The sequence below is a fragment of the Sus scrofa genome, chromosome 9 (genome assembly GCF_000003025.6).
Source record: "Sus scrofa isolate TJ Tabasco breed Duroc chromosome 9, Sscrofa11.1, whole genome shotgun sequence".
NCBI lineage: Eukaryota > Metazoa > Chordata > Mammalia > Artiodactyla > Suidae > Sus > Sus scrofa.
The window spans coordinates 31720213-31747207 of record NC_010451.4 but is presented as its reverse complement, the minus strand read 5'-3'; the positions used below and the strand labels follow the sequence as shown (position 1 = coordinate 31747207).

At 39.8% G+C, this 26995-nt stretch overlaps 1 protein-coding gene across 1 annotated transcript in view; it reads right to left on the bottom strand.

Annotated features, from left to right (window-relative positions):
• ARHGAP42 (Rho GTPase activating protein 42) overlaps positions 1-26622 on the bottom strand; it is a 279145-nt gene extending 252523 nt beyond the window's left edge. Inside the window, exon 1 of the mRNA XM_021062699.1 lies at positions 25705-26622. Within this exon, the coding sequence (XP_020918358.1) occupies positions 25705-25858 (154 nt within the window). The 5' untranslated portion in view covers positions 25859-26622. The remainder of the gene's footprint in view (positions 1-25704) is intronic.

Genomic DNA, 26995 nt, shown 5'->3' with positions numbered 1-26995 from the left:
TTAAGTTCCTCTGAATCAATGTGTCTGCCCAGACATTTCCTCCTTGTTGCCATGCAGACTGATGTTAAATACTTACCACGGCCAAAACTTCCGAGTGAGGTCAAAGTGGACATAGCCTGTAGGCAGAGTCCTAATCTACAATGAAATCTAACTTGAAACTATCACTGAATATTCAATTGTTTTCTGAAATATTCAACACAGGTGAATATTTCTTTTTCAACAAAAAGAAAAGGACAATATCCAATGGGAGATGGAGAACTAGGTTATGAAGCAAGAAATCTAGTTCATTTAGCTGTGCGCTGGCATTTTTTGAAGCTTATCCAGCACCAGTACTTAGTTTTTCAATTAATTCAAGAGTCTGTCCAATATTTTTTTCAGTAATATCAGTTTTCTTTGAAAGATGTAGTTCTTTTAATCTATTAAAGAATCACTGTACTCAATAAGTAACATAAATAAAAAATGTCATGAAGCATCACAACTTCCCCTTAACTTCCTCCATTATTTATTAAATAATTTAAAACTTGAATCAAGGAACATAGGATCAAATGCAAAGAATATTTAAATAAGCTATGTTAAATAAACCACTGAACCATTACCTACACAATAAGCTAATTTACATGATAGTTTACTCAATGTAGGATTCAATTTAGTTCATTTTTTATAATATATGAGCTCAATATGTAAGCAAATCCCTACGTGAGAGATTATCATGTACCATACAGTAGATGATGCCAGTTTCATCAAATTCTTATTCTTCAGAGACTCATTTTTATTTTCCTCTTTGAATCCATTTTTAAACATCCTACTCTATAAGTAACTTTAATTTTTATTCTAGATATATTGAAACCTTGTCCAATTTATTTATTATCCTCAGCTAACCTTGTAAAATGACCTCTGCTCGCTGTTTCAAACTCGCTCACTTCGTTAAATCTTCCTTTTGCTAACCACCAAGCGACACTCCTCCAAAACTCTGAAATATTCTCAATAGAACAAAAATTTTAAAAAGACACAGTGTCTTTCAAAAGCACAGGAGTTCACACAGAAAATATCTGCTTTCAAGAACTAGATAAATTCTCTTTCCTGACCTTAATGTCACTTGCTCACAGTGGCTATGACCACTTTCAAGAGCCATCTGCAGTGGAGCTGACCAGCATCTGCTTTGAAGAGCCTCACAGCACCCACACGATGTGCCACTTGCCCAGAACTCTGTGACCTCAGAACATCTCTGTGGCACCGAAGGATTTCTCTTCCCCATGTATCTGCCCACTCACCTGCCCAAAGAAAATTTAATCAGGCTTCACCACAGACATCTTAGACAGACACAACTTAGCTCATGAAACAGCATACCTCATTTTTTTTTTATGTTTCTTAAAAAAAAATGTGGTTTTTTTTTGTTTGTTTTGTTTTTTTTTGACCAGGACTCACAGTAAGAACTACGTTTTGTTTTTGTTTTTTCGGTCTTTTTGTCTTTTTTAGGGCCACACTCGTGGCATATGGAGGTTCCCAGGCCGGGGGTCAAATTGGAGCTGCAATGGCGAGCCTACACCACAGCCACAGCAACTCAGGATCCCAGCCGCGTTTGCGACCTACAGCACAGCTCATGGCAATGCTGGATCCTTAACCCACTGAGTGAGGCCAGGGATCAAACCCATGTCCTAATGGATGCTAGTCAGGTTCACTAACCACTGAGACACAATGGGAATTCCAAGAACCACCTTTTACAATCCAACATTGTCAACTCATTCTTGAGTACTTATAAAACAGAAACAAGTTTCATTAAACAATATTTTCCCTTAATATATTCAATATACTGTGCTATCTTATTTATTCTATTTTTTCCTAATACTAGTTTTCCTCAATCAGATTCAAGAATCCTCTAGGATCACAACCCACGGTCTGAAAACCATTGGAACATCTGAATATATAATAACATCCTGCGTGAGCGAACTTAAGTGCCAGATAACACTCAGGCAGAACATGTAAAGAGTAAGTACTAAATCCACATCAAGCTCAGATTATTCTTCCTTTTCTACATGCAAGAAGCAAAACCTGGACTGCTTTTCCATGGTTTCTTTTTTCGAATATGTCCTCTACATTACCCAGAATCACCCTGATGATATGATAAACATTTGGTGATATCTGTTATTTAACAGTCATCTGAGCTGCTGAAATTCCCCCATGAATACTTAATTCTGTAGCTTGAAGCAGCACCTCAAGAGCTCATCCTTGACTTCTCCTCCCCGACCCTCCTTCAGTTCAGGGGCTCTGCACCAATACACATTGCCTTTCTGTCTTTGCTTATTTAATATTACTTGTTGCTCCATTCAACACATTCATTCTCAAAATAACCTTGAGACAGTTTACAAAGGAGGAGGAGGAGGGCTTTCTTATCCTTCCTGAAATTTCTCACAAGACTTATCTTATCAAAAACAATTTCTTAAAACTAACTTCCTTCTTTATTACAACACTACCTACCAACAAAACTGTTAACCTTCTATTTTTGTGGTGCATTTTTATAATGAAACTCAGGTCATTTTCTAATATTATCTTCCCCCTAATGAAACATGCTATAACCCCAAAGGATATAAAACTGTAAAAATACAGTTCTATATCACAACAGGTAGGCCAAGAAAAGGAAGTGATGGTTCAGAAATCAACAATTAGGAAATTCACTAACTAGAAAACTTTTATTGGTGTATTTCTTGAGTTAAATACTCAATTTCATTACCTTCATTAATTACCTATAGCATTTCTCTGACTTATGAGCCACCAACTTTTTACTTATTTATATATAATTAAATACTAGTATCTTAATTATCTAAGCTTAAAAACATGCTTTGTAATGCACCACAAGCTAGTTTTCACTAAAACGCACACACTGATATATGCCACCTTGCTGGTCAGGGCACATGTTCAACTTCTGACTTCACACCACCCATGAACCCAACTCAGTTAAGAGACAGAACCTGCCGTGAATCAAAACACAGCGTAGGCTCAGTCCTTATGGAGCGGACACCAAGGGGACTCTCTTAGCTTAGGCCACCTTTCAAAGACATTCACAATAGGCGTTTCCCACTTCTCTTGCCACTTCCTATTTGTTAACTGCTTTAGTGAACATAAGATGTCTATTTGTCAGCTCTGCCTTTCCAGGTCGGCATTTTTCCCTCTGCTGTCCTATACCTAGAATCTACTCCAACACCAGTCCAAGGCACATCACCCTCTCCAAAAACGTGGGGACCACAATTTCTCTAGTGACCTCTCTCCTAACAAAACCCTTCCACCTGGGGATGGATTTTCTTCTCACATATCTGTAGTCTATTTAGGTTGTAAGCTCTTCAAGAACAGAAATCTCTGCTTTCTAATACTTATAAGGCCCCCAACAACTGCTAGACTTGTATTTTCCCTGGTAGATAGTAGGTGAATCCTACTGACATTTAGTTTTCCTTGTGTTGGTATCTTGTTATCCCTTTCAATTATGGCTTTAATTTAAAAAAAAAAGAAAGAAAGAAAGAAAGAAAGAAAGAAAGAAAGAAAGAAAGAAAGAAAGAAAGACAGAAAGGAAATGTTTTAATACAGCCCATGGAAGTGGAAAAAGAGATGATTACTTAATAAGTCAGAATGAACATATACCTAGAGCCATAAGGAACTGCACTGTTTATTCTTGTTACCATTTTCAGATAAACATGTTCCCAAGTAGCAAGTTCAGGAGAACAGGAAATGGAATGGGGAGGAGAGTCCTCTCAAAAGCAGAGTATTACTTCCTCCATGTTTTAGGTCTCGTGCCGGCTCTTCATGTTTAAGGACAAAAAGAGGAAAGTCAGTTTCCCCTATTCTCCAACTGGAGAAAAGTTTAACATGATTGCATACGGGCATAACTAACATGGGATCTAAAGTCAAAATTAAAGAAGAATTGTGTCCATCTGTCTCCTGTAGTTCAGCCTGACCAGGAAAAAGGAGTCTGAGAAGCCTTGCTAAGTGCCTTCTCTCTTCTCTGACCGATATTTACCATCTCATCAGGCCCAAGAACTGTCTCTTGATGTTAGAGGGCTGGTTGTCACACCTGTGCCAGAAAATTCCTTTCACACTGGAATTTTGGAATTCCCTTTCCCACTGGTAGAAGAAAGATAAAGGACCTCAGCAACTTGGAAAGTAGGGGTTGGTGGGAAAGGCTGCTTCAGATGGCAATTGTCTCAATAACACACATCTGAAAGCACATACAATAATTTTTAAGTTTTACATATCAGTGGACATAAAATTCAATTCACCATTCATCCTTTGAAGTGTTTTTATAAAGTTCAGCAGATTTAGGAAAATGAAATACCATTAACAAAAACTTTTCCATATTGCAGCATTTAAGAACAGATTTCACAGGTAAATACATTTTAATCCTCTTTGAGCAAATCATTTCATAGTCTCTCTAGATCATTTAAAACCTCTGCAAAAAAGATTCTGCCTATTTCCACAAAAACAGGATTTCAGAAAACTTTGCATCATTCTGCCCACTAAGGTTACTCATGATTTAAATAACAGAATGAACAGGACACTGATACCATATTATAAAACCATACCTGTTCAGAGTGGCCAGCCAGAGCCCGTTAGCCAAAATTCTTGCCTTAGCTTATTTTTCTTTTTTTCATTAAAAATAAAAAAGGATAAGACAACCATCTCATAACAACTTTGTTAGCAAGGATGACTAATAAGTACAATAAAATTCAAATCATATTAAAAAGACAAACCCATGGATTACCCAAGGAAAAAGAATGCAACAAATTTGCTCAAATTCAGGCTTGGCATGGAAAGGCAATGAATACAGCAGACCACTTACGGTAATACTAACAAAGGAACAAATTTTTACAGAATCCCCAAAGAAATCCCAAAAGTATAAGCAATAAATAGCTGATGTTTTATTACTCCAAATTCTTCTCAATTAAATGCTTTAAAATTTCCAAGAATTTTTTTAGCAGAAAAGAGAACCAAATTATCATTTTATCATTATCCTATAAATGGTAATTTAGATGTACTTTAAAATACTCTGTTCCTAGCACAACACCTGATCTATAGTAGGTGATTAATAGTTATCTGATAAATGAACAGATTTAATTATCAGGCTTTCTCCTTTTAACCCTACCCATCTGCCCCAATATGTTACCTGAGAGATAATAAGGTCACATTTTCCTACAAGGAGTTTTCTTAGAACTAGATTTGCTTCTTACAGTTTACAAAACATTACAAAAGAAATCAGACTCACCATAGGTTCTGTTGTTAAACCTTTACCAGAAATATATTCTCCACATCCTAAAAGCTAGACCTGTTCTCCAGGAGAACCCTTATTGTTATTAATACTAGTTATATTTTAACAGAACACCAGGTATAATTCCTTTGTCCTTAAAAAGAGTGTGCTTCCCACAACCAAATAAAACAGCCCAGGCCTGGATATGCGTATGCTATGATCACTTCGATGTGCCATTTTTAAAGGGATAAAAAGAGAAACTACTCAAAGGTTACTGGATTAAAAGAAGAGAAAGCAAATTAAATAGCCAGAAATAGAAGAGTGGGAAAGCTGGTACGGAAAGGATGTGAGGACCCTCAATTAAGGAAGTCACTGGCAAATTATTTACAGAGATTCGTTCATGTATTGGAAAGGAATGTAGTTAAAGAGTAAAGAAAGACCATCTCAGCTTCTACTTCAGCAACTCTCAGTAACTGACTAGAGCGTGAGAGCTCCCAGCCTCTCACTCTATCCCCCACCCTCCACAACCCTAACCCCACCGCAGGAAAACAGTGAGCACCCCTGGAATCACGGCTGCAAAGTCCTAAGGTGGGGGTGGGGGACAACCAGTAGGGCTCGCTCTCCAAAACCTCCCACTGGGTTCTCACTAATTTCCTTTAATCCACTAACTGGAGGCAGGGAAAGAAGGGCTGGGGAATCTGTCTCTGATCATTACCCTACTATGTTTACAGGCAGGTATTTCTTTTCTGTACTAAGTTTTTCAGGGGGTTTGGTGTTTCACTTTTTTAAACTTCAGTATTTTTTATTATTTATTACAGCTGATTTACAATGTTCTGTCGATTTTTGTTGTAGAGCAAAAGTGACCCAGTTAGACACATATACACATTTCTTTTTTTCACATTATCCTCCATCACATTCCATCACAAGTGATTAGACATAGTTCCCTGTGCTATACAGCAGGATCTCATTGCTGATCCACTCCAAATCCAATAGTTTGCATCTACTAACCCCATACTCCCAGTCCATCCCACTCCCTCCCCCTCAACAACCACAAGTCTGTTCTCCATGTCCATGAGTTTGTTTATTTTCTGTAGATAGGTTCATTTGTGTATATATTAGATTCCAGATATAAGTGATACATGTATTTGTCTATCTCTGTCTGACTTACTTCACTTACTATGAGAGTCTCTAGTTCCATCCATGTTGCTGCAAATGGCGTCATTTTGTTCTTTTTTATGGTTGAGTAGTATTTCACTATGTATATGTACCACATCTTCTTAATCCATTGATTTGTCATTGGACATTTATCACACGCATACTTTTTCCTCATACAATGACAAAAGCAGTACAAATTTCTTTACCTTGTTTTTCTCTAACTTAGATTTTTACCCTAAGAGTTCTTTTTAATTGGCTGGTTAAGCAATTACTGTTAAAGTTTACTAAATTAGTTATGTAATTGCTAATTGTTTTCTATTATAAGTAAATTTTAATTATTTACCTAGATTGGGACCACAGTTCCCCAATGGCCTGTAGTACCACAACAACATCACAGGGCACTGTTAGTTATTTAAAGGAGAGAAACACAACTGATGTTTCTTATGTCAAACTGGTTAAAAGTGGATCATGGGAAAGGGAAAGTGGTTTTAGCTTGATTGACTCAACTAATCCGGATTTATCCCTCATTTGGGGATAGGGTTGTGTTCCTAAACAAATTCAGGGTTCTTACAGAAAGAATGGAAGGGCACAGAAGCTATAGGTGGGAAATGTCCTTCCTCCTTTTATCTTACTGATATAAACCATTTGGTTTCAGATCTATATTCATCATCACCAATTTACATCTATTGAGAAAAAGTTCTTATTGTGCAATAGGAGCACCTACATTCAAGAGGAGGTAAGAGAACTCTGAAAGTCTAAGCAGAAAAAGTTGGAAGACTGTAGAAAAGATTAGAAAGAGAATATGCCTCCATAGAAGGTAAGGGAGAAGAAGCTTCAGGAAGCAAGGTCAAATATACCAGAGTCTAGTAAAATGACAAGCTTTGGATCTGACCAGTGGTCACTAGATGTAGGCTTTAGACCTATCTCAGTGTTAAATTTCCACAAGCTCAACATAATCGTATCTTCATTTAATAGTTACCTGGCTATAAACAAGTACCTGGCAGAGTAATATACATAGAGTCTTAGATCATGGTTTAGAAGAACTTGGGAGTTCCCATCGTGGCGCACCAGAAACGCATCTGACTTAGGAACCAGGAGGTTGCCAGTTCAATCTCTGGCCTCGCTCAGTGGGTTGAGGATCCGGCGTTGCCATGAGCTGTGGTGTAGGTCACAGACGTGGCTTGGATCTGTCATTGCTGTGGCTGTGGAGTAGGCCAGCAGCTGTAACTCCAATTAGACGCCTAGCCTGGGAACCTCCATATGCCATGGGTGCGGCCCTAAAAAGACAAAAAAAAAAAAAAAAAAAAAAAAAGAGAAGAAGAATAACTTGGATAGGACTGTGTACACATTTAAACTTAAGGGATCAATTTCATCAGTGGTCAGAAAGAGCCAAGATGCTTTAGGGAACTAGATTCTCCTCTCTGACAAATTTAATAAATAGCTCCTTTAAAAAGTACAGTGTTTACAATATATAAAAAATGAAGTAATTTATAATTCAAATAAACTAATACCTTAGGGCTTGAAAAGGAACATACAAGAATTGACTAAGTTGCCCATCTTAAGAACAAGAAGCATTCTAAATGTGTGAGCCTGAAGAAGCTTTAAAAATAGTTCTCTCTGATTTCTAGTTAAGTTCAGTGGATACCACAGCTGCACTCCAATAAGAGAACATGTTAGGGCTCCCATAACTTGTGTCACAATGTATATATATCAGAGGCTTCATTTCAGAACAACAGATGAATGCAGATTTTAGGCAGGAAAAAATTCTTTAAAAGATGAAAGTCTTACCCGATCACATAGCTGATACATGATCCAATTTCCTTTTGGTGAACTCTAGCAAACTGCAGATGTTTCTTTACTCAAAATGTAACCTACTCTGGTTTCACTTACATTTCATATGGAGACTGCTTTAAATTACTTACACATAAGCATCACCTTCAATCTGAGGACTTTCAGCCATAAATATGCTAATAATACAAATATGCAAAAGCAAGGAAAAGAGTTGACATTATGGTATTTTTATATAAATGGTATATATATTATTATGTATTATTATTGTATTTATACATTAAGTGTGTTTATCTGGTCAAGGAAGGCTAAATGAACAATAAAGTTGATCATCACTGAAAGGCACTGAAAATTTTTCCCATTTTAAATATTTTGATATTGAAATTACTCCATTTTTTGCTACTAAAAGACATAATGTGATAATAATATCAACCACTTGCTGACTTCTATGTGCCAGGCACTATGCCAGGTATACCTCACAAGAGATTTAATCCTCATGAAAAAAAAGCAGGGACAATTATTATTATCCCCATTGTAAACATGAGGAAATCGGGGCTTAAAAAGGAGAGTGACTTACTAGGGCCACTCAACATACACACACACATACCCGTGTGCATACACGTGTGTACACACACACACACACACACACACTCAATATCTAATACAGTATCTAGTGCCTGAAGTGCAGTGGGTGATCCCTAAGTGTTCCCCAAATAGATCTGAATGGATGAAGAATGGACATCCACTTCTCAGATGTGATCCCTAGGCTGTGCTGATGGCTATAACAGAGGTATGTATAAGTCACTACGTGAAACACAAAAAGGCTGTCTAGAGGAGTCAATGGGTATACCTGGTACCTACTAAATGCTAACAATCCACACACCACACCATATTAGCAGCATGTCCTCAGTGAATGTGAACCCAGAAGAGCGGAGTCTCTGTTCTGTATTTCCAGAGCCTAGAACACTATCAGACATACAGCAAGTGTAAAATAAATATGCAGAATGAATATGTGAGTAAACGTTCCACTTGCTCTTTCTTCTCCACACCTCTCCTGGCTCATCACACTATGCTCTTTACATCTTCTCCTTGTTTTCTCCTCTCCAATCCTCCTGCCACTCCGCACGTATGTACAAATTGTTACTCTCCTCTACTGACATTGTGAGGTTTTAAATGCTTATCCGTCTACAATGGAAATTAAAAGAACAGGGGAATGTTTCCTCCTTAAATATTCACCAAGTGACTCCATTTTCTTCAACAAAATATCAGAGCCATATCTGAAATTCATTATGGGAAGTTATAACTTCACTTTAAATATACATTTAGCTCTCAGACCACTTTCCATCATAAAAATATAACATAAATGCTTATAAACTTATTAAATTTCTATTTACAATTGTGAGTTCCAATAGTTACCACAGGACCCAGCAATTCCTGCCTACGGATATGTCCAAGGAATAAAAACATATATCCACACAAAAACAGGTACACGAATGTCTACTGCATTATTCATAACAGCAAAAAAAAAAAAAGGAAACAACCAAAATGTGCATCAATCCATAAATGGATGAACAAAATGTGGTGGTACATTCACACAAACGAGTATTTGTCAATAAAAGGAATAAAGAATCAATATACACTAATACAGGTGAAACTTGAAAACATACCAAGAGAAAGAAGCCAGTCACAAAAGGCTACAGATTGTATACTATTTATACAAAAAGTCTGGAACAGGCAAATCAATAGAAACAGAAAGTATAGTAGTAACAGTTGCCAGACGCTAGGGAAGAGAGACTGAAGAGGCAGCTAATGGGTGTGGGACTTCTTTTAGGGCAATGAAACTATTATAAAATTAGACAGTGGATCCAAAATATATTAAAAAAAAAAACTCATACAATTCAATTGCAAAAAAAAAAAAAACTGATTTAAAAATGGGCAGAGAACCTGAATAGACATTTTTCCAAAGACATACAAATGGCCAAGAAGTACAAGAAAAAGTGCTCAACATCACTAATCACTGGGGATATGCAAAGCCAATCAAAACCACAATGAGATAGCACCTCACACCTGTGAGAATGACTGTCATCAAAAAGAGATAACAAATGTTGGCAAGGATGTAAAGAAGACAGTAAGAACCCTTGTGCACTTGTGATGGGAATGTAACTTGGTTCATTCACCATGGAAAACAATATGGAGGTTCCTCAAAAAATGAAAAGTAAGACTACCCTGTGATCCAGCAATCCCATTTCTGGGTATATATCTAAAGGAAATGAAAACAAGACACAGAAGAGCTATCTGCACTCCCATTTCCACTGCAGCATTATTTACAGTAGCCGAGGTATGAAAAAAACCTAGATGCCCATCAATGGATGAATGAACAAAGATACATACACACAATGGATATCATTCAGCCATGGGAAGGAAGGAAATCCTGCCATTGGCAACACACAGATAAACTGTGAGGGCATTATATTAAGTGGAATAAGCCAAACAGAAAGACAAATACCGAATGGCATCACTTATATGTAAAATCTTTAAAAAAAAAAAAAAAATCAAATTCACACAAACAGAAAGTAGACTAGTGGTTGCCAGGGGTAGGAGAAAAAGGAAGAGGTTGGTGAAAGGATATAAACTTTTGAGCTATAAGATGAATCAGGGAGTTCCCGTCATGGCGCAGTGGTTAACAAATCCGACTAGGAACCATGAGGTTGCGGGTTCGGTCCCTGCCCTTGCTCAGTGGGTTAACGATCCGGCGTTGCAGTGAGCTGTGGTGTAGGTTGCAGACGTGGCTCGGATCCAGTGTTGCTGTGGCTCTGGCCTAGGCCAGCGGCTACAGCTCCGATTCAACCCCTAGCCTGGGAACCTCCATATGCCTCGGAGCGGCCCAAGAAATAGCAAAAAGACAAAAAAAAAAAAAAAAAAGATGAATCAGGCATGAGACTGGAACATAAAACACAGTGACTATAGTTGGTAACACTGTATTAAATAATTGAAATTTGCTGAGTTGAACTTACATGTTCTCAGGAAAATAAATAAGTAAATATGCAAGATAATGAATGTGTTAACAGCTGGCAGGAATTCTTTAGAGTTCTTTCACAACATATATTAAATCACTAACATGTACACTTTGTCAATTACACTTCAATAAAACTGAAATCATTTTTTCAATAAAATTAGACAGTGGTGATAGTTGTACCACTCTGAAAACATAAGAAAAACAACTTGATTGCACACTTTTATTCTGGTCCTTTTTTCTTTTTCTTTTTTTTTTTTTTTAAGGGCCCCATCTGAGTATATTGAGGTTCCCAGGTTAGGGGTCAAATTGAAGCTGCAGCCACTAGCCAACACCACAGTCATACCCATGCCAGATCTGAGCTGCATCCGCAAACTATGCTGCACCTTGTGGCAATGCCAGATCCTTTAACCCACTGAGCCTGGAGTCAAACCCACATCCTCATGGATACTAGTCAGGTTCTCAACCCACTGAGCCACAACAGGAACTCCCAGACCATACAGTTTTAAAAGGATGAATTTTACAGCAGCATACTATACCTCAGTAATGCAATTTAAAAAGTGAATGGTATTTTGGGAGTTCTCTTATGGCACAACAGGTTAAGAACCTGTCATTGTCATTGCAGTCACTGCTGCAATGACATTGGGTCACTGTTGTGACGAGTTCAATCCCTGGCCCAGGAACTTCCACATGCTGTGGGCATGCCCCCGCCCCCACCCCCCGCCTCTAAAGTGAATGGCATTTTTAAAAGAAGGCATCTCCATACAATTAAAAACAAGATCATGAAGGAAAATAATATTTAAAAAAGAATATATATACCACTGTGTTGCCTTGCTATACAGCAGAAATTGGCACAACACTGTAAATCAATTATACTTTAATAAAAAATAAATAAATTTTTGAAAATCAATACTTTAAAATGACATCATGAAAAGTACCCATGTACCACTTTGTTACAAACAGGAAACAATATAAATCATGTTTGCAATTAAATTTTCCTACAACATCTCTTATATTTGAGCTACTAACATTACTGTCACTGCTAAACAGAAAATTAATTCTTTAATACAAATATCAATTCCTTGAATAAGCCTGTTCTAATCAGTCTCACTCTGGTAAATCTACATTCTATGCTACCCACTTCTTCACTAAGATATTTATCTTCATACAAAAAATTTTGGAATAGGTTTCAATATCAAATGGAGTGACAGCCTGTGGACTTTTCCATCTCCAAATATTAATTTGACGCAACTTTCTATAAGTTCAGTCATGTAATAACAGGCAATGACAAAAAGGGTATCATGTGTCCAGCCCCAGAGTCCCAAAGACTTGGTATCAATTCTTATGGAGCTGACTTTTCTACAGAGAAAAACAGGCAAATGATCAAATCTTCAAGATAAAATGCGATGAACATTATGTTTTTTACAAAATCTTTTTTTTTTTTTTGGTCTTTTTTTGCCTTTTCTAGAGCTGCTCCTGCAGCATATAGAGGTTCTCAGGCAAGGGGTTCAATGGGAGCTGCAGCCACAGTCCTGCACCACAGCTCACAGCAACGCCAGATCCCCAACCCACGGAGCGAGGCCAGGGATGAACCGACAACCTCATGGTTTCTACTAGGATTCATCAACCACTGAGCCATGATGGAAACTCCAATCATAGACTCTCTGATGTGAAAGCTTCTAAAAAGATAGCTCACTATTCCACACAGCAATGGCTTACTCTTGCTGCAAGCCACATTCATGTTACCAAGCAACCATACATGGTCCACAGTTCTCACATTAATATTTAATATAGTGCTCTCTCAACATATACTGTATATCTGTCCTGGTAAAGTAAATATTTTGCTTAAGAATGCCACCTCACATCTTTTTTTAAATACAATATGGTGGTGTTTGTTGTCCATAACTTGATCTCAACATTAGCTATAAACGAGATTGATGGGAAAATTAATATGTAATGCCAAGTATCAAACATTGTGCTAGATACTTCACATGTGTTATCCAATCCTGCAAATATGCATGTGAAATAAATATTACTTCCATATTATAGACAAGGAAAACCAGAAAGGAAGCCAAGTGACCTGCTCATAGCCGTGTTGCTAATAAGTGGCAGAACTGGAATTGAAAAGCATTGCTCTGATTCTCAAACCCAGGCTCTTTCTATTATACCAGGCTGACTGCTGTTAATGTTAAATCCTCAGTGAACCTACTTAACATCAAAATGTTCTAATGATTAAAGATTAAACATTATTAGTGGTACACAGGTGTGAATGATAACACTGAATTTAGCAGAAGAGTAACCCTTTGCTGTTTCTCTAAACCAGATTTAATGTTCAGATTACTTCAATAACCTAGGATTAGTTTAAATTAACAAATGTTCGGACAGAAATGCAAAGCACAATCTCCAAGAAGAAACAAGTCAATCTAAGCTGTAAGCTTAAACAAGTAGGAAGAGTATCTTGCAGCTGACATCCTGCTTCTGCATCCTTGCTTCACCCTCTCTCCTCCCCTCATCAGAGAGTGTCACAAAACATCACACTCAGCCAGCCACGAATACTCACTGAATTCTAATTTCCCGTTAGAACAGTCTGAAGAACCAAAGCAATAATGGATGGAAAAAAAAAAATGCAGCCAAAAGAGTTTAACCCTGACAAATCTGCAAATTCTCACTCACTTGCTACTACTATTCCTTGTTCAGGATTATTCAGGATCTGTATTTTCTTTCTTTATTCCCTGAGACTGGCCTTTTTCAGCCTTTGCTTTACTTTACAAACTGTCCCCAAAGTCCAGACTTCCCCTTCATCACTCCCTACTTCTCCCAGCCCCAGGGCAGAGTTTCCCTTAAGCTCGGAGATCCCCTAAGAATTTTCTTCTTTTTTTTTTTTTTTTTTTTTTTTTTTGTCTTTTTGCCTTTTCTAGGGCCGCTCCTGCAGCATATGGAGGTTCCCAGGCTAGGGTTGAATCGGATCCATAGCCGCCAGCCTACGCCAGAGCCACAGCAACTCGAGATCCGAGCCGCATCTGCAACCTACACCACAGCTCATGGCAACACCGGATCCTTAACCCACTGAGCAAGGCCAGGGATCGAACCCACAACCTCACGGTTCCTAGTCAGATTCGTTACCCACTGCGCCACGACGACAGGAACTCCCAAGAATTTTCTTTTTTTAATAGTCTGTTTTGCCTCTAGGGCACCATCTAAACATCCTCTCCTGGCGATTCTGACACCAATTCAATCATACCACCTTTTCTAGATCAACTAGCTTACAGGTTCAAAACAGTTTTCTCATTAAGCCAACTGAATCTTCTTCCTCTTCAATCCCTAATTCAATGTTCTTTTTTTCCCCATAATTCCTTGCTCCCAGGTCCTCAGCAACGCTGTACAAATCTGATCATTTTCTTTTCTTGCCAATAACCATTAGGATGATCTCACCTCAAACATTATTACATTTACAACACATCTGTGCAGCATAAGAAACACCGAGGAAAGCACTTTTCTAAGCCACTGTCTGCCTTCAGAGCAGAAATCCATGTGGAGAAAGGATATCTCATCTGCAGCTTGGCCTGTTCCAGTTCATGAAATTACCCAAACATTTATTTCACTTCTGACAAGTGCAAGTTATGACCATCACTTTTAACAGCTTTTATAGACTGCTGACCTGAGCCAGCAGAATCAAAGCACCAGAAGATATATCCATAAAGTCTCCAAATCTATACGGCCAGTTCAGACTATCCCTAGATGCCAATCTGATGGCTTCCTTGTTCCTTGGTTTCCAGATGATATAATAGGGAATTATTTATTTGTTTAAAAGAAAAAGCTAAGTCGAAACCACCCACAACTTATAATCACTCCCTACAAAAGAGACTTCATTTGGGGGACAAACTTGAGCTGTAACATTCCATTAAAACATTTCCACCTCAACAATCTTGTTTCTATGGAGCAGGATAATAACATTGACAAGAAGCTGTTCAAGTGAAGCCTTGAAAAACGCTAAATTTATCTGGATTACAAAGATCCTGCCTAAAGCCAATGAAAATAATATTATATGTTTTAATTATGTTATTATTATGCATTTTTCCCCTTGGCCCACATGAAAATCTTCAAGGAATATAAAGCAAATGGTATTCCCATTTTGATGAAAATAGAGTCTGGGGAAAATGGCTTGTACCTATGCCACCAGTTAATGGCAGCAGCAGGACTATAATGAAGTCCTAACTCCTGATGCTACCTGCTGTCTCCTGGGTTACGCACTCCTAAAAGTCAGTCCCATCAGGCCAGGGCATCTCCATTTTAAACCTGATGGAAGAAATATTAAAGAGCAAACCTGCAGTCCTGATCCCCTGGCTCATTCACTCCATAGATAGTCAGACCCTTCTCCATATCATGTTCTTGGTAAAACGTAAACTGGTTCACAGCGACTGAGTAGCCACCATGCAGTCAGAGCTGATTAGAATACCAATATCCTGGGAGTTCCCTTCGTGGCTCAGTGGTTAACAAACCCAACTAGGATCCATGAGGATGGGGTTTCAGTCCCTGGCCTCGCTCAGTGGGTTGGGGATCCGGCGATGCTGTGAGCTGTGGTGTAGGTTGCAGACAAGGCTGGGATCCCACGTTACTGCGGCTGTGGCGTAGGCGGGCAGCTGTAGCTCTGATCCAACCCCTAGCGTGGGAACTTCCATATGCCCAAGTGTGACCCTAAAAAGCAAAAAAAAAAAAAAAAAGAATATAAACATCGTTGGCCCCTAGAAGTTTATATTCAGAAGACTAAGTAAAAGCTTATACACAAAGATCCCAGTGAGTACCCCACATGACCACAGAGACAGAGGCACAGACCAGAGTGATACAGGTCTAAGGCCAAGAACATCTTGGACCACAGACAACACCACAAGCTAGAAGCGAGGAAAGGTCCTCCTTGGGACCCTTTGGACACAGTGAATTTGGACTCTGGCCTCCAGAACTGTGACAGAATGAATTTGCTGTTTTAAGCTAGGAAAAAAAATTACTTTGTATATACATACACACATACACATATATACACACCCACACACAAACATACACACTGAATGTACTAAATGTATTAAAGCAGGCAGAGAACATCACATTTAAGATACTGTGAGCATATCAGCAGGTAAGGACCCAACATAGTCTCCAGAAGGATATGCATTCAATCCCCGGACTTGTAGGTTAAGGATCTGGTACTGTAGGTGGCAGACAGGGCTCAGATCTGGTGTTGCTGTGGCCGTGGCGTAAGCCAGCAGCTACAGCTCCAATTCAACCCCTAGCCCAAGAATTTCCATATGCTGTAAAAGGGGCCAGAAAAAGAAAAAGAAAAAAAGATACTGTGAGCATAGAATTGCAGAGCCAACCAAATGTCAGGATCTGAGAGGAATGAAAAAACTCCAGTTCCACAGAAATTTCCTTGTGGCACAGCAGGTTCAGGAACCCATGCTGCTGCAGCTGCAGCACAGGCTGCAACTATGGCATGGGTTCAATCCTGGCCCACTGGGTGCAGCAATAAAATAAAATGATAAAACAAAATACACTAGAGTAGAACAGGAAGTATTAGAAAGACTCAAATGTTTCTAAGATGACCAGTTGCATGAGGATATAACTGAACAAATGAGAACACACCAGAGAACAAGCTGCAGAAGAAAGAGCTTTGTCTGGACATGCTGAGTCTGTGGTGCCTGCAGCACATCCAGGTGGTGCTAGGTAGCAAGCTGGTGAAAATCTAATCCAGAGCTCAGGAAAAGGGCAGGAGGCCTGGGAGCAGATGTTATCACACAAGGAAAGCAAACAGTAAAAGGGCTAAGATGGAATCCTTGCACACTACCAACATTTAAGAGAAAGATAGAGGAAATAAGGAAGCGGAATGCAGCAATACCACATACTAAGAAAAAGGTGCCACGGTGCAGTGGGGATCCAGAGGCAGTAATAACGTTAAAAAGGGTCACCTGAGGAAAACCAGGATTGACATGCAGTTAGCGCAGGCCTTTGAAAGTCCCTTCCATCACCTCTGTTGACATTTTTTCAAGCGCATTCAACTTTCCCAAATCTTCCCCAAACAGAATGCCCCTGAAAAATTCACACCTGTTACCTCTTCTGTTGACAGTTTTCATTTGTCCTTCAAATTTTCTGCAACCAACTTTTAAAACAACTGGAATCTCTCATTCCTTTGACTCTCCAGTGTCATATAATAACTGTTTCACAGAAGACAAAGTCTGAGAGTCCAAAGCCACAACGCTTAAACTGTTCTCACACTAATTGTAATTTGCTTCTCCTTGCTAATCCCTCCGCCATTACCACCATTTCTTTTTGTATTTATTTCACTTTGGTTTTGCCCATATCTTTCATTCAGACACTTTTAAGGAATAAGAAAATTAAATAATGAAAAAGAGAAAATTCTCCCCACAGCAAAGTAAAATCCATGTACGTACATAGCTCCCATCTGAAAGGGGATAAATACACTATCCAGAATATTTATTTCTTTTTTGCCTTTTTTTTTTCTTTTTCTTTTTTTTTAGGGCTGCACCTGCATATGGAGGTTCCCAGGCCAGGGGTCAAATCAGAGCTGTAGCCGCCAGCCTACGTTACGCCACAGCCACAGCAACACCAGATCCTTAACTCACTGAGCAAGGCCAGGGATCAAACCTGCAACCTCATGGTTCCTAGTCAGATTCCTTAACCACTGAGCCACAATGAGAACTCCCAGAATATTCATTTCTATTAGCACCTTATCACTCTCCTCCACACACAAACACATATGTTTTCTAAATTAAATCATCACTTTTCCTGTGTACTAAGGAGAGAACTGAAGCTGGGTCATTCATTTGGGTAAACTTCAGAATATGTTTACACATGAGGGAATAGTTTTGGCATGTCTTTCATAAACTAGCAAGCAGTATGGCTTTTTAGATTTGCATGAGGAGATATCACAGAAATTCCACTACTGAGAAATATGTCTGGCTTCCAAATGAAAGGGGTCATTTTGGGTCTACCTACTTTCTCTCAGAGTAAAGCCAAGGTTCAGGGAGAGGACTATTAATAAAGCATGTAAATTGTGTATTTCTCCTAAATATTTTTCATGCTACCCAACACTCAGAACCACCCCAGGATGGTTCCCCATTATTCACAAAATACAAGACACTCCCCATTATACCTGATAATCACCCAAATCAGATAAACCAACAACATCAAAAGTGTCATGTACTGACATTTTAAAAATACCACTAAACATGAAGATTTTACCACAGAAAATAAAAACTGGAAGTGAAAAATCTGTGATAATCAGTATAAAATCATCTACAAAGAGTGAATTATCAGTCTCTCTTGGCCTTCTCCCACCATGTTCCAATTGAAAATTAGGCAAATCAAAGATTCAAAAAGATTCACTCTCAAATCAAAGATTCAAAATCCCAGAAAAGTAGGGGTCATTTTTTTCTTCTTCAACATACACGCTCCTCTGCAACAAAGAGGAAAAATGGAAAAACTGACATTATCAGCTACTTATGGCACCTTACTATCCTGCAACTCCCTTTTTCTGAAACAAATCCCTTCCCTTCCAGAGTACTGTACATGCGTGTTTTGCTATAACATGTTCTTCAGCTTTTATAATTGCATTCTCAATTATAAAATCAGAACACTACAGATGGAAAAATGGCATATTCTGATTAATCAAACTTCTGGTTAGACATAAATTCTACAGAGACGGCTCCAAAGTACCAGAGATATCCAGGCCAAAGTTTAAATTCACCTCACCAAAGCTGACAATAATGACATTTCTACTGTCTGTCCCATTATCATCCACCCCCATGGTCCATTAGGATTAATGAGTATTGGAGTCCCTGTCATGGCGCAGCGGTTAATGAATCCAACTAGGAACCATGAGGTTTCGGGTTCAATCCCTGGCCTTGCTCAGTGGGTTAAGGATCCGGCGTTGCCATGAGCTGTGGTGTAAGTCGCAGACGCGGCTCAGACCCTGAGATGCTGCGGCTGTGGCATAGGCTGGTGGCTACAGCTCCGATTAGACCCCTGGCCTGGGATCCTCCATATGCCACGGGTGCGGGACTAGAAAAGGCAAAAAGACCAAAAAAAAGATTAATGAGTATTATGAATGTCACCACACTTACACAGAACCCAGCCATTAAACTCAGAATATGGCAGCTGCAAAAGATGAAGCAGAGATTCCGTGAACTATAGAACCAGGTGCTCAGCAACTGGTTTTAATTTTAATTTTCAGGATGAAAGTCAGCAAGAAGCAGGAAGCAAGCCCTTGGTTGATAAGGCCAGATCCACTGGGGATACATTCTAAGGATGATGAGATGCTGGGCAGAGGTTCAGCAGGCTGGAGGAAATAGGCAGCCCTGCAAACTGAACCCGGTGGTTGACAGGTGGGGCTACAGGGAGGCTAGCACCTGCCAAGAGGCTGAAATGAGCAGAAATTACCATCTAGACAAGACAGCAGGACTGGCTGGGGCCAGAACAGGTGGCAACCACAGCTCTGGCCAGAAACAATATTCGCAAAAGAGATTCAGGACTAAATAAGCCCCTTTCCTTCACCTTTTCCCATCTATCGGAAATAAACATTTCACTGACGCACAATATTTATTGAATGCAGCTTAATAGCCTGAAAAAGTTAATATTTCTCTTTATAAATCTACAGAAAATATTGCCACTCTATGTACCCATTACTTAACTACAATTCCACCTGGCACCAAAGAAATACTGAAGGTTGAATGTAAGCTTTATTTTTTCCCTTATATAATCTGAGAAATGTATAAGCATCATCATGAGCACAATTAACACTTCACTCAGAGAAACATTAATAATTGAAAGTGTGTTTATTAAAGGAGCTTTTCAGTGACTTAAAATGCCTAGTGCTGGTTGAGACTCTGCTGCCGTCGCTTGTGGCTTGGGTCACTGCTGTGGTGAGGGTTCGATCCCGGGCCTGGGAATTTCCTTAAGCCAGGGGCTCAGCCAGAAAAAAGAAACAGGGTAGTGGTTACTTGAGTTTTCTGCATGCTTAGAGTACCTTGACCAAAACTGTCATAAGAGGCAGTGTAAGTGGTGGTTATTGCTAAGCCCTTCTTCTCCACTAGATAGGAACCATTTTGTTCTCATAGCAACCCACTCCCTGGCTTTCTAAAAGGACAGTCCCTCAATTACTACCTGCAGAAAAAGGAAATCCAGTGGAGATAAAGATACTGTTAAAAGGCACCTATTAAGCTCATGTAGAGAATAAGAAGAGAGGTAGACAGAAGTACTCAGCCATCCCAATTTAATTCCACTTTCATGAGCGCCAAGGCCCCCATTTAAATTAACACAAATATAACTGCCCTTACTTGTACTCATCTCTGAAGCAGAACCTTTCAGCACCACATTCCTAATCTACCAGCTCCTAAATTAATTACAGTTCATTTGAAAGACACAATTATTTCTGCTCATTTAACTCAAATTCTAATGAATGACTGCAAGAACCAAATGAATGGTGCAAGTAATTACACATCCACACCTTTGACTAGGCTGCCCAGCTAAACAAGCAAAATAATATCAGTAGAAAAAGCAGCAGGGAGGCAGCTCTTACAGGGTAAACAAGAATCTTCTGAATTCCAGTAAACCAAATAAAACCAAGGTGCAAATTTAAACACCAAAAATAGCCTAAAACAACAGCAGTAAATAGTGTTGACCAAGTAAATAGTGCTGTAACTAAAGAAAAAATTTTCAAATGTCTTAAACTTGCCCTTCTTCCTCCATTCTATTTATCTCTTTTCCGGTGCCACCAAAAACTGGTGGCAAAGTGGGCCCTGAACATATACAAAAGAGAGACTGGCTTAACGTGAAAAACCAAGCGAAACACACAGCAAATGGATGGCAGGAGTAGGTCCCCCTTTCTAAGATATTCCAATGTCCGCTTTGCATTTAGAGTTTCTTTCACTTTCAACAATTACTTTATCCCCAGATCACAAGTGCACCAAGCAGGGTACTTTCAACTGAGGTCTGTGGACACTAAGAGGTAGACACCTTTAACAAAGGGTGTGAGTCCCAAGTATGCTTATCTATGAGACAGACCTACAGACACAAAGAACAGACTTGTATTGGGGCAGTGGGGAGAGGCAATAGGAGTTTGGAGTTAGCAGATGCAAACTATTATATTCAGAATGGATATACAACAAGGCCCTACTGTAGAGCACAAGGAACTATATTCAATGTCCCAGGATAAACCATAATGGAAAATAAGGTGAAAAAATATATAACTGAATCACTTTGCTGTATCGCAGAAATTAACACAACATTGTAAATCAACTATACTAGGTCAGAATTTAAAAAAAAGAAAGAAACAGTGTGTTTCTCTCTTGCTAATATCTTAATTAAATGCATATTCTTCTACCAACTTCAATTTATGCACAACCAAATTCTACCACTCAAAGAGGCATCCCTTCTTATTTGTGCCACAGATCACTAATGCCAGGAACAAATGCTTTAAGAGGCAATAGGATCAATAAATAAAGTTTGTGAGACAGAGAAGGCTGTCATCAGGCTAAGCAGATTGTGAAGAACTGCACTTTCAATCAGAAAAAGCGGTGAGAAAATGAATCATCAACAACATACAAGATATTATCAGCAGTCTTTATATGAGAGAAAACTTCATTTCAGCAAAATAACATCATCCATTAGATTAAGTGCAGCTTACAAGTTTTATATTGGTTTCACAGTATTATTTATATTTAATTTGTAAGCTGACTTGCTTTTAAGATTATGTGAATAAACATAAGAATTATAGTTTCATGCCTTATGTATTTAACTATCATAATAAAATTATATTAGAGTCCGTTAATATTTTTCTTTAAAAAAAACCCAGACATGTATATATTTTAACTATCATAGTAAATAAATAAAATTATATTAGACTCCAATAGCATTTTTTTTCTTTGAAAGAAGCCCAGACATACAAGTTTGAGAAACACTATCCTAAGGGTAGAGGAAATAGCTGGCTAATTCCACCTGAAGGCAATGAGAGGAAGTAGCTAGTGATAAGGCAGGTGGGATGGCCAAGCTGCTGAAGGGCAGGTTGGAGAAAAGAATGTTGATATGCTCTCCCCACCCAATCAGTTCAATCAATTATATTCAATAAGTAAATTCCATTTCTGCCCTTATTTCCCCCCTCTCTTTTTTTTCTTTTCTTTTTTTTTTTTTTTTTTTTGAGGGGAAGGAGAGTCTATCCTTGCGAAGACAAAGCTCTACTTAAAGATGGTTCTTTGAGTTTAAAAGTATAAAAAGAAAAAGTAAGGGGGAATTATATGAGAAAGCCATTTAGAAATGTTTCTTTGGATATGATGAAAGGAGAAAATTAATAAGCAAAACTAGCCTATAAATTCACAATTCAAATTTTAGGACTGGCACCTGTTAAAGGAACAAAGTTCATAGAGTAACTTGACAAAAAAAAAAAAGGTGAACAAGTAACCAGTATCAAATATTCTCAATATCACTCACCAAATGTCTGTACAGAATGCAACAAAATGAACAAATAATCCTAATGGTAAGGTATTTATAGATGTTCCCTCATTTTGCAGGAAAGGGAGGACCCAGAGATGAAGTTACTTGCCAATTATCACACAGCATTTGACAGCACCTGAACTTAAACTCAGGTCTACATTAACTCACTGTGTTAACTCAGTTAACTGCCATCTATTTTCTGAGTGGACATGAATGTGAAATGTAATAATTCGTATTTAAAAATGTTACATATCTTACATATGAAAATCCAAATCATCTAGTCAAGATCGTCACCTATAAGGATCCTTCTAAATACTCTACTGAAGAAATGCATATCCTGAACCAAAGATTAAGGACCATGCGTGACTCCTATTGGAACAGAAAAGCATGTATTACTCCAAAGGGCATGCCAAAACTCTCACCAGAAAAGCTATTAACTAAGTTGGAGATAATATAAGATGCTTAGAAATACACCAGTGACTGTCAGCACAGGAAAGTTTTATTAAGAAACCATTAAGTGGAGTTCACATTGTGGCCCAGTGGTAATAAACCTGACTTGTATCCCTGAGGATGTGGGCTCAATCCCTGGCTCCCTCAATGGGTTAAAGATGCAGTGTTGCTGTAAACTGCGGTGTTGGTCTCACAGATGCGGCTTGGATGGCTTGGATCTGGTGTTGCTGTGACTGTGATGGGGGCCGGCAGCTACAGCTTGGATTCGACTCCTAGCCTGGGAATTTCCACATGTTGCAGGTGTGGCCCTAAAAATACAAAAAATGAAAAAGAAACTATTAATTATAAATGAAAATGATAGCAAAATGCTAAAAATACAACGGACATGGACAATGGATATATTTATTGAAACAGCAGGTATAGAGAATGGGAAGGCGTAGTTTAAAGTTAAGGCAAGTGAAGGCTTCCCAGGATAACAAGGAAAAAGTCAGAAAGGACTCCATATCTGATCTGGGATACATTACTATCCTCCTACAGGAGCAGCCTCAGAGAGCAGGCATCTAGCAGTTGTAGCCTAGCCTCACAGCATCCTCCCCAAGGGACAGAAGGTGGCTTGGTGGGAAAAAAGCAGTGCCATCACGTGACTTCAAGGGTTCCTCTACTCTATTTCCCATTTGGCAGCTAATGTGGGAATTCTTTCAACAAGAAATAGTCTTTTTTTTTTCCTACCATGAGAGAAGTAATAATCAAATGCTAATGTAATGCATTAAGAATCCTAGAAAGATAAGTTGTATATTTAAATGTACAAGGCCAAGTTCATGAGGTAGGGTCTATATGTTCAAGGAACTTATACTCTCAAGATTTCTTCACTTATGAATGGAAAAATAAACCTATAAAGTTGGGATCACCTGATTTTTGCAAGGCTAGACTCAATGAAAATAAAGTTCATAATATTACTACTAAAACGATGTGCATTTTAGAGCTTTTATCACAGCTTATCAAGTGCTTTAAACTCTTGAAGCCTAGAACAGATCTCCAGCAGAGTGAGGGAAAATGTCACTTGTAGACCATCTGAGAAACTCTCATTGAAGAGGGATTATGCTCTCTAAAATCCAGAGAGGCTAGTCTGGAGACCTCAAGTGGGATTTGCAAACCAGAGGAAGAAGAGTTCACATTTGTGTACACAAGACGGAAAGAACTACAGATAAACTAGTCTATTTTTCACAAATCAGGACAACGCTATTATCAGTAGCAGCCTCAAATTCAGAAATTAAGTGAATTCAGATATTGAACATATCTTCTTTACCCTGGCTAAGTAACACAAGTGATAAGTAAATGTTTTAGCATTGGAGATGGTTAAAATAAAAAGGATTTAGGAGCACATTAATTTCAAGACATTTTTATAAGCTCCATTCTTCCTATTAATACATGCTTCAAAATACAGGTAAGACGCTAATGTTGTCTTAGGTTCAAGCACATGGGCATCTCTTTCTTGTAGTCATTGACCTAATACTTGACATACAATGAGGCTTCGCCAATCTATGTCTTGGGGATTGCTAGATCACCCAAAGGCCTCTCCACTTTATGGAAAATACCTCACCCACTCACCTATCAGAGGCCAGAGTGTCTAGGGTTTCATTTTCAGTGGCTAAAGTTTTCAGAAGCCTCTATTAAAGTTCAAATAGGTCCTGGGAAAGGTAACAAATTAAGCTTATTATTTAGTCAGTCAATTCTCTGTAAGAGAAACTCTTGAGTTTCATTTACTAAGACTCTCTCAGCTCTTAGTAATTGAAAGTGAAGATCCAGAGGATGCAAAAAGGAGTGAGGAAAATCCTAACAGGAGGTATGCAGAAAAGGAGGCGGGAGAAGCCCCTAAAAGTAATCTTTACTTGCTGTAGAAAAGAAGTTCTGATTGGTCTTTAGCCACTGAACTCTCATCCCCAGTGACTCCACCAACACCAGGGTTACAATGCAAGCCAGAAATTAAGACGCACAAAAGTCTTGTAAAGAGATAAAAACCCAGTGGTGCCATGCTGTCGTCATTCATCTTACTAAATCGCAAAACTACAAAGCTACATATCTTTCAAAAGGCCTGAAGACTGATCTACCCAATGAAGAGCCACTGATGTACAGAAGAAATTAATAATTTTCCTTGAATATCACTAAATAATCTAGCTTTATATTTATCCTTCAGATAAACTCTTTAACCCCTCCTGAAGGACTTTTTTAAAAAGTTTAAACTAGGCACAATAAAGTTGCAAAAAAAGACCAACAGTCGCCAACATTTTTCAAAGAGCGTTATACAAAACGATGACTTTGATCAACATTCCTCAGGATATATATTCCAGTATCCGGTAGAGAATTTTTCCCTTCCCTACAGACTTGGAAGCAAATTGAGAACACCTAGGAACAAACTTTGTTGGCCACCGGCAGGGGAGCTCTTCAGCTTTTGTCCCCAAACCCATTCAAACAAAAGAAGCTTCGCTTCCTCTAACCCACCCCTCAGACCCGCACCCTCCCAGGGACTCCGCAAATCCCCGAGCCCTCTCCTCCCGCCCCCGCCAGCTCAACTTACTCCTCAGCGCCCCGATGAGCAGAGAGCCGTCCTTAATGAGCTCTTTAATGAACTTGTTGGTTCTCTCCAGTTCAATCTCGTGACACTGCAGGCGCTCCCTGAAATCCGGGCTGTCCAAGTAGGAGTCACTGAACTCCAGAGTCGGCAGCCCCATGGCACCAGCACTGCCAGCGGCCGCCCAGGGCAGGTCCGGGCCGGCGGTCGAGGCGGGGACAGCTGGCGACCGCAGCCGGCGCCTGGGACGCGCGATCCTGGGGAACCAGCCGGGACGCGAGGGGACGTGCAAGGGAAACGGTCCCGCACGCCGCGCCGCCTGCGCGGGACTCGGCGGCGCGCGGACGCCTCCGGGCTCAGGCTTCTTCCCCCGAGGCGAGGCGAGCGCCCACGCGGGCGGTGGGCCAAGGCGCGGGTCCGCTCAGGTCGTTGTCATTCGGACGCATCGTCGCCGCAAGCGCGGAGGCGGCGGAGGCTCCGGGCCGCGGCCGGAGCAGGAAAGTTCTCTCGATTCGCAGGCACTTCCGGCAGCTCTGCTCTCCTACTCCCTTGACAGTCGTTTGCGCTGGGAGCCAGAAGCGCCCAGCCGCCCCTCCGGCCGGGCCGGGGAAACCCTCCCCCTCGGTGGACGCAGGCTCAGAGCGCTCGCTGATCGGGCCGGGCTTGGAGACCCTCCTCCCGCCGCCGTGTTCCCACCCCGCGCCGCCCCGCCCCTCCTCCCATTTACCCTCCTGCCCGCGCCCAGCTGCCCGCACTTTGCTCCTGGGCTCTGCACTGCCGCGGCGGGATCGCGCTCCTGCCTGCGCGCGGGCGTTAACTCAGCAACTCCTGGGCGCCCAGCTTCCACTAGCCCGCGGTGACACTTTGGTGCCCTCCACTCCACTAAAACATCTCCAGCTCCCAATATGCCTCCCTACCGGTTCTCATCACCCACTGCCTAGAAATGTCTGGGAGAGAAAGCAACGTTATCTCTCCCTGAAGTTTGAAGCCTGGTTGGGAGATGCCACTTTCGAGCGTTAGTTTTTACTTCGCTAGCCTGCGCTGAATGCAGAAAAATTCCATGTTGAAAAGTTTCCTTTTTTCTCACCATTCACTGCTTTGATCCTAGAAAGTCAGGGTTTTTCTATTCAAAACGCAGAACTTCATAGACCTAGGGCAGTTTTTTTGTTTTTCCAAGTTGCTGAGAAGGTGGGAAGATTTTAGATTGTTTTTATTCCACCAAATAAGCGCCTCGGACTGAGGGGTTCTTCTTCTAGAAAAATACCTGTTTGCATCACAACTGTATCTTTTATGGTCA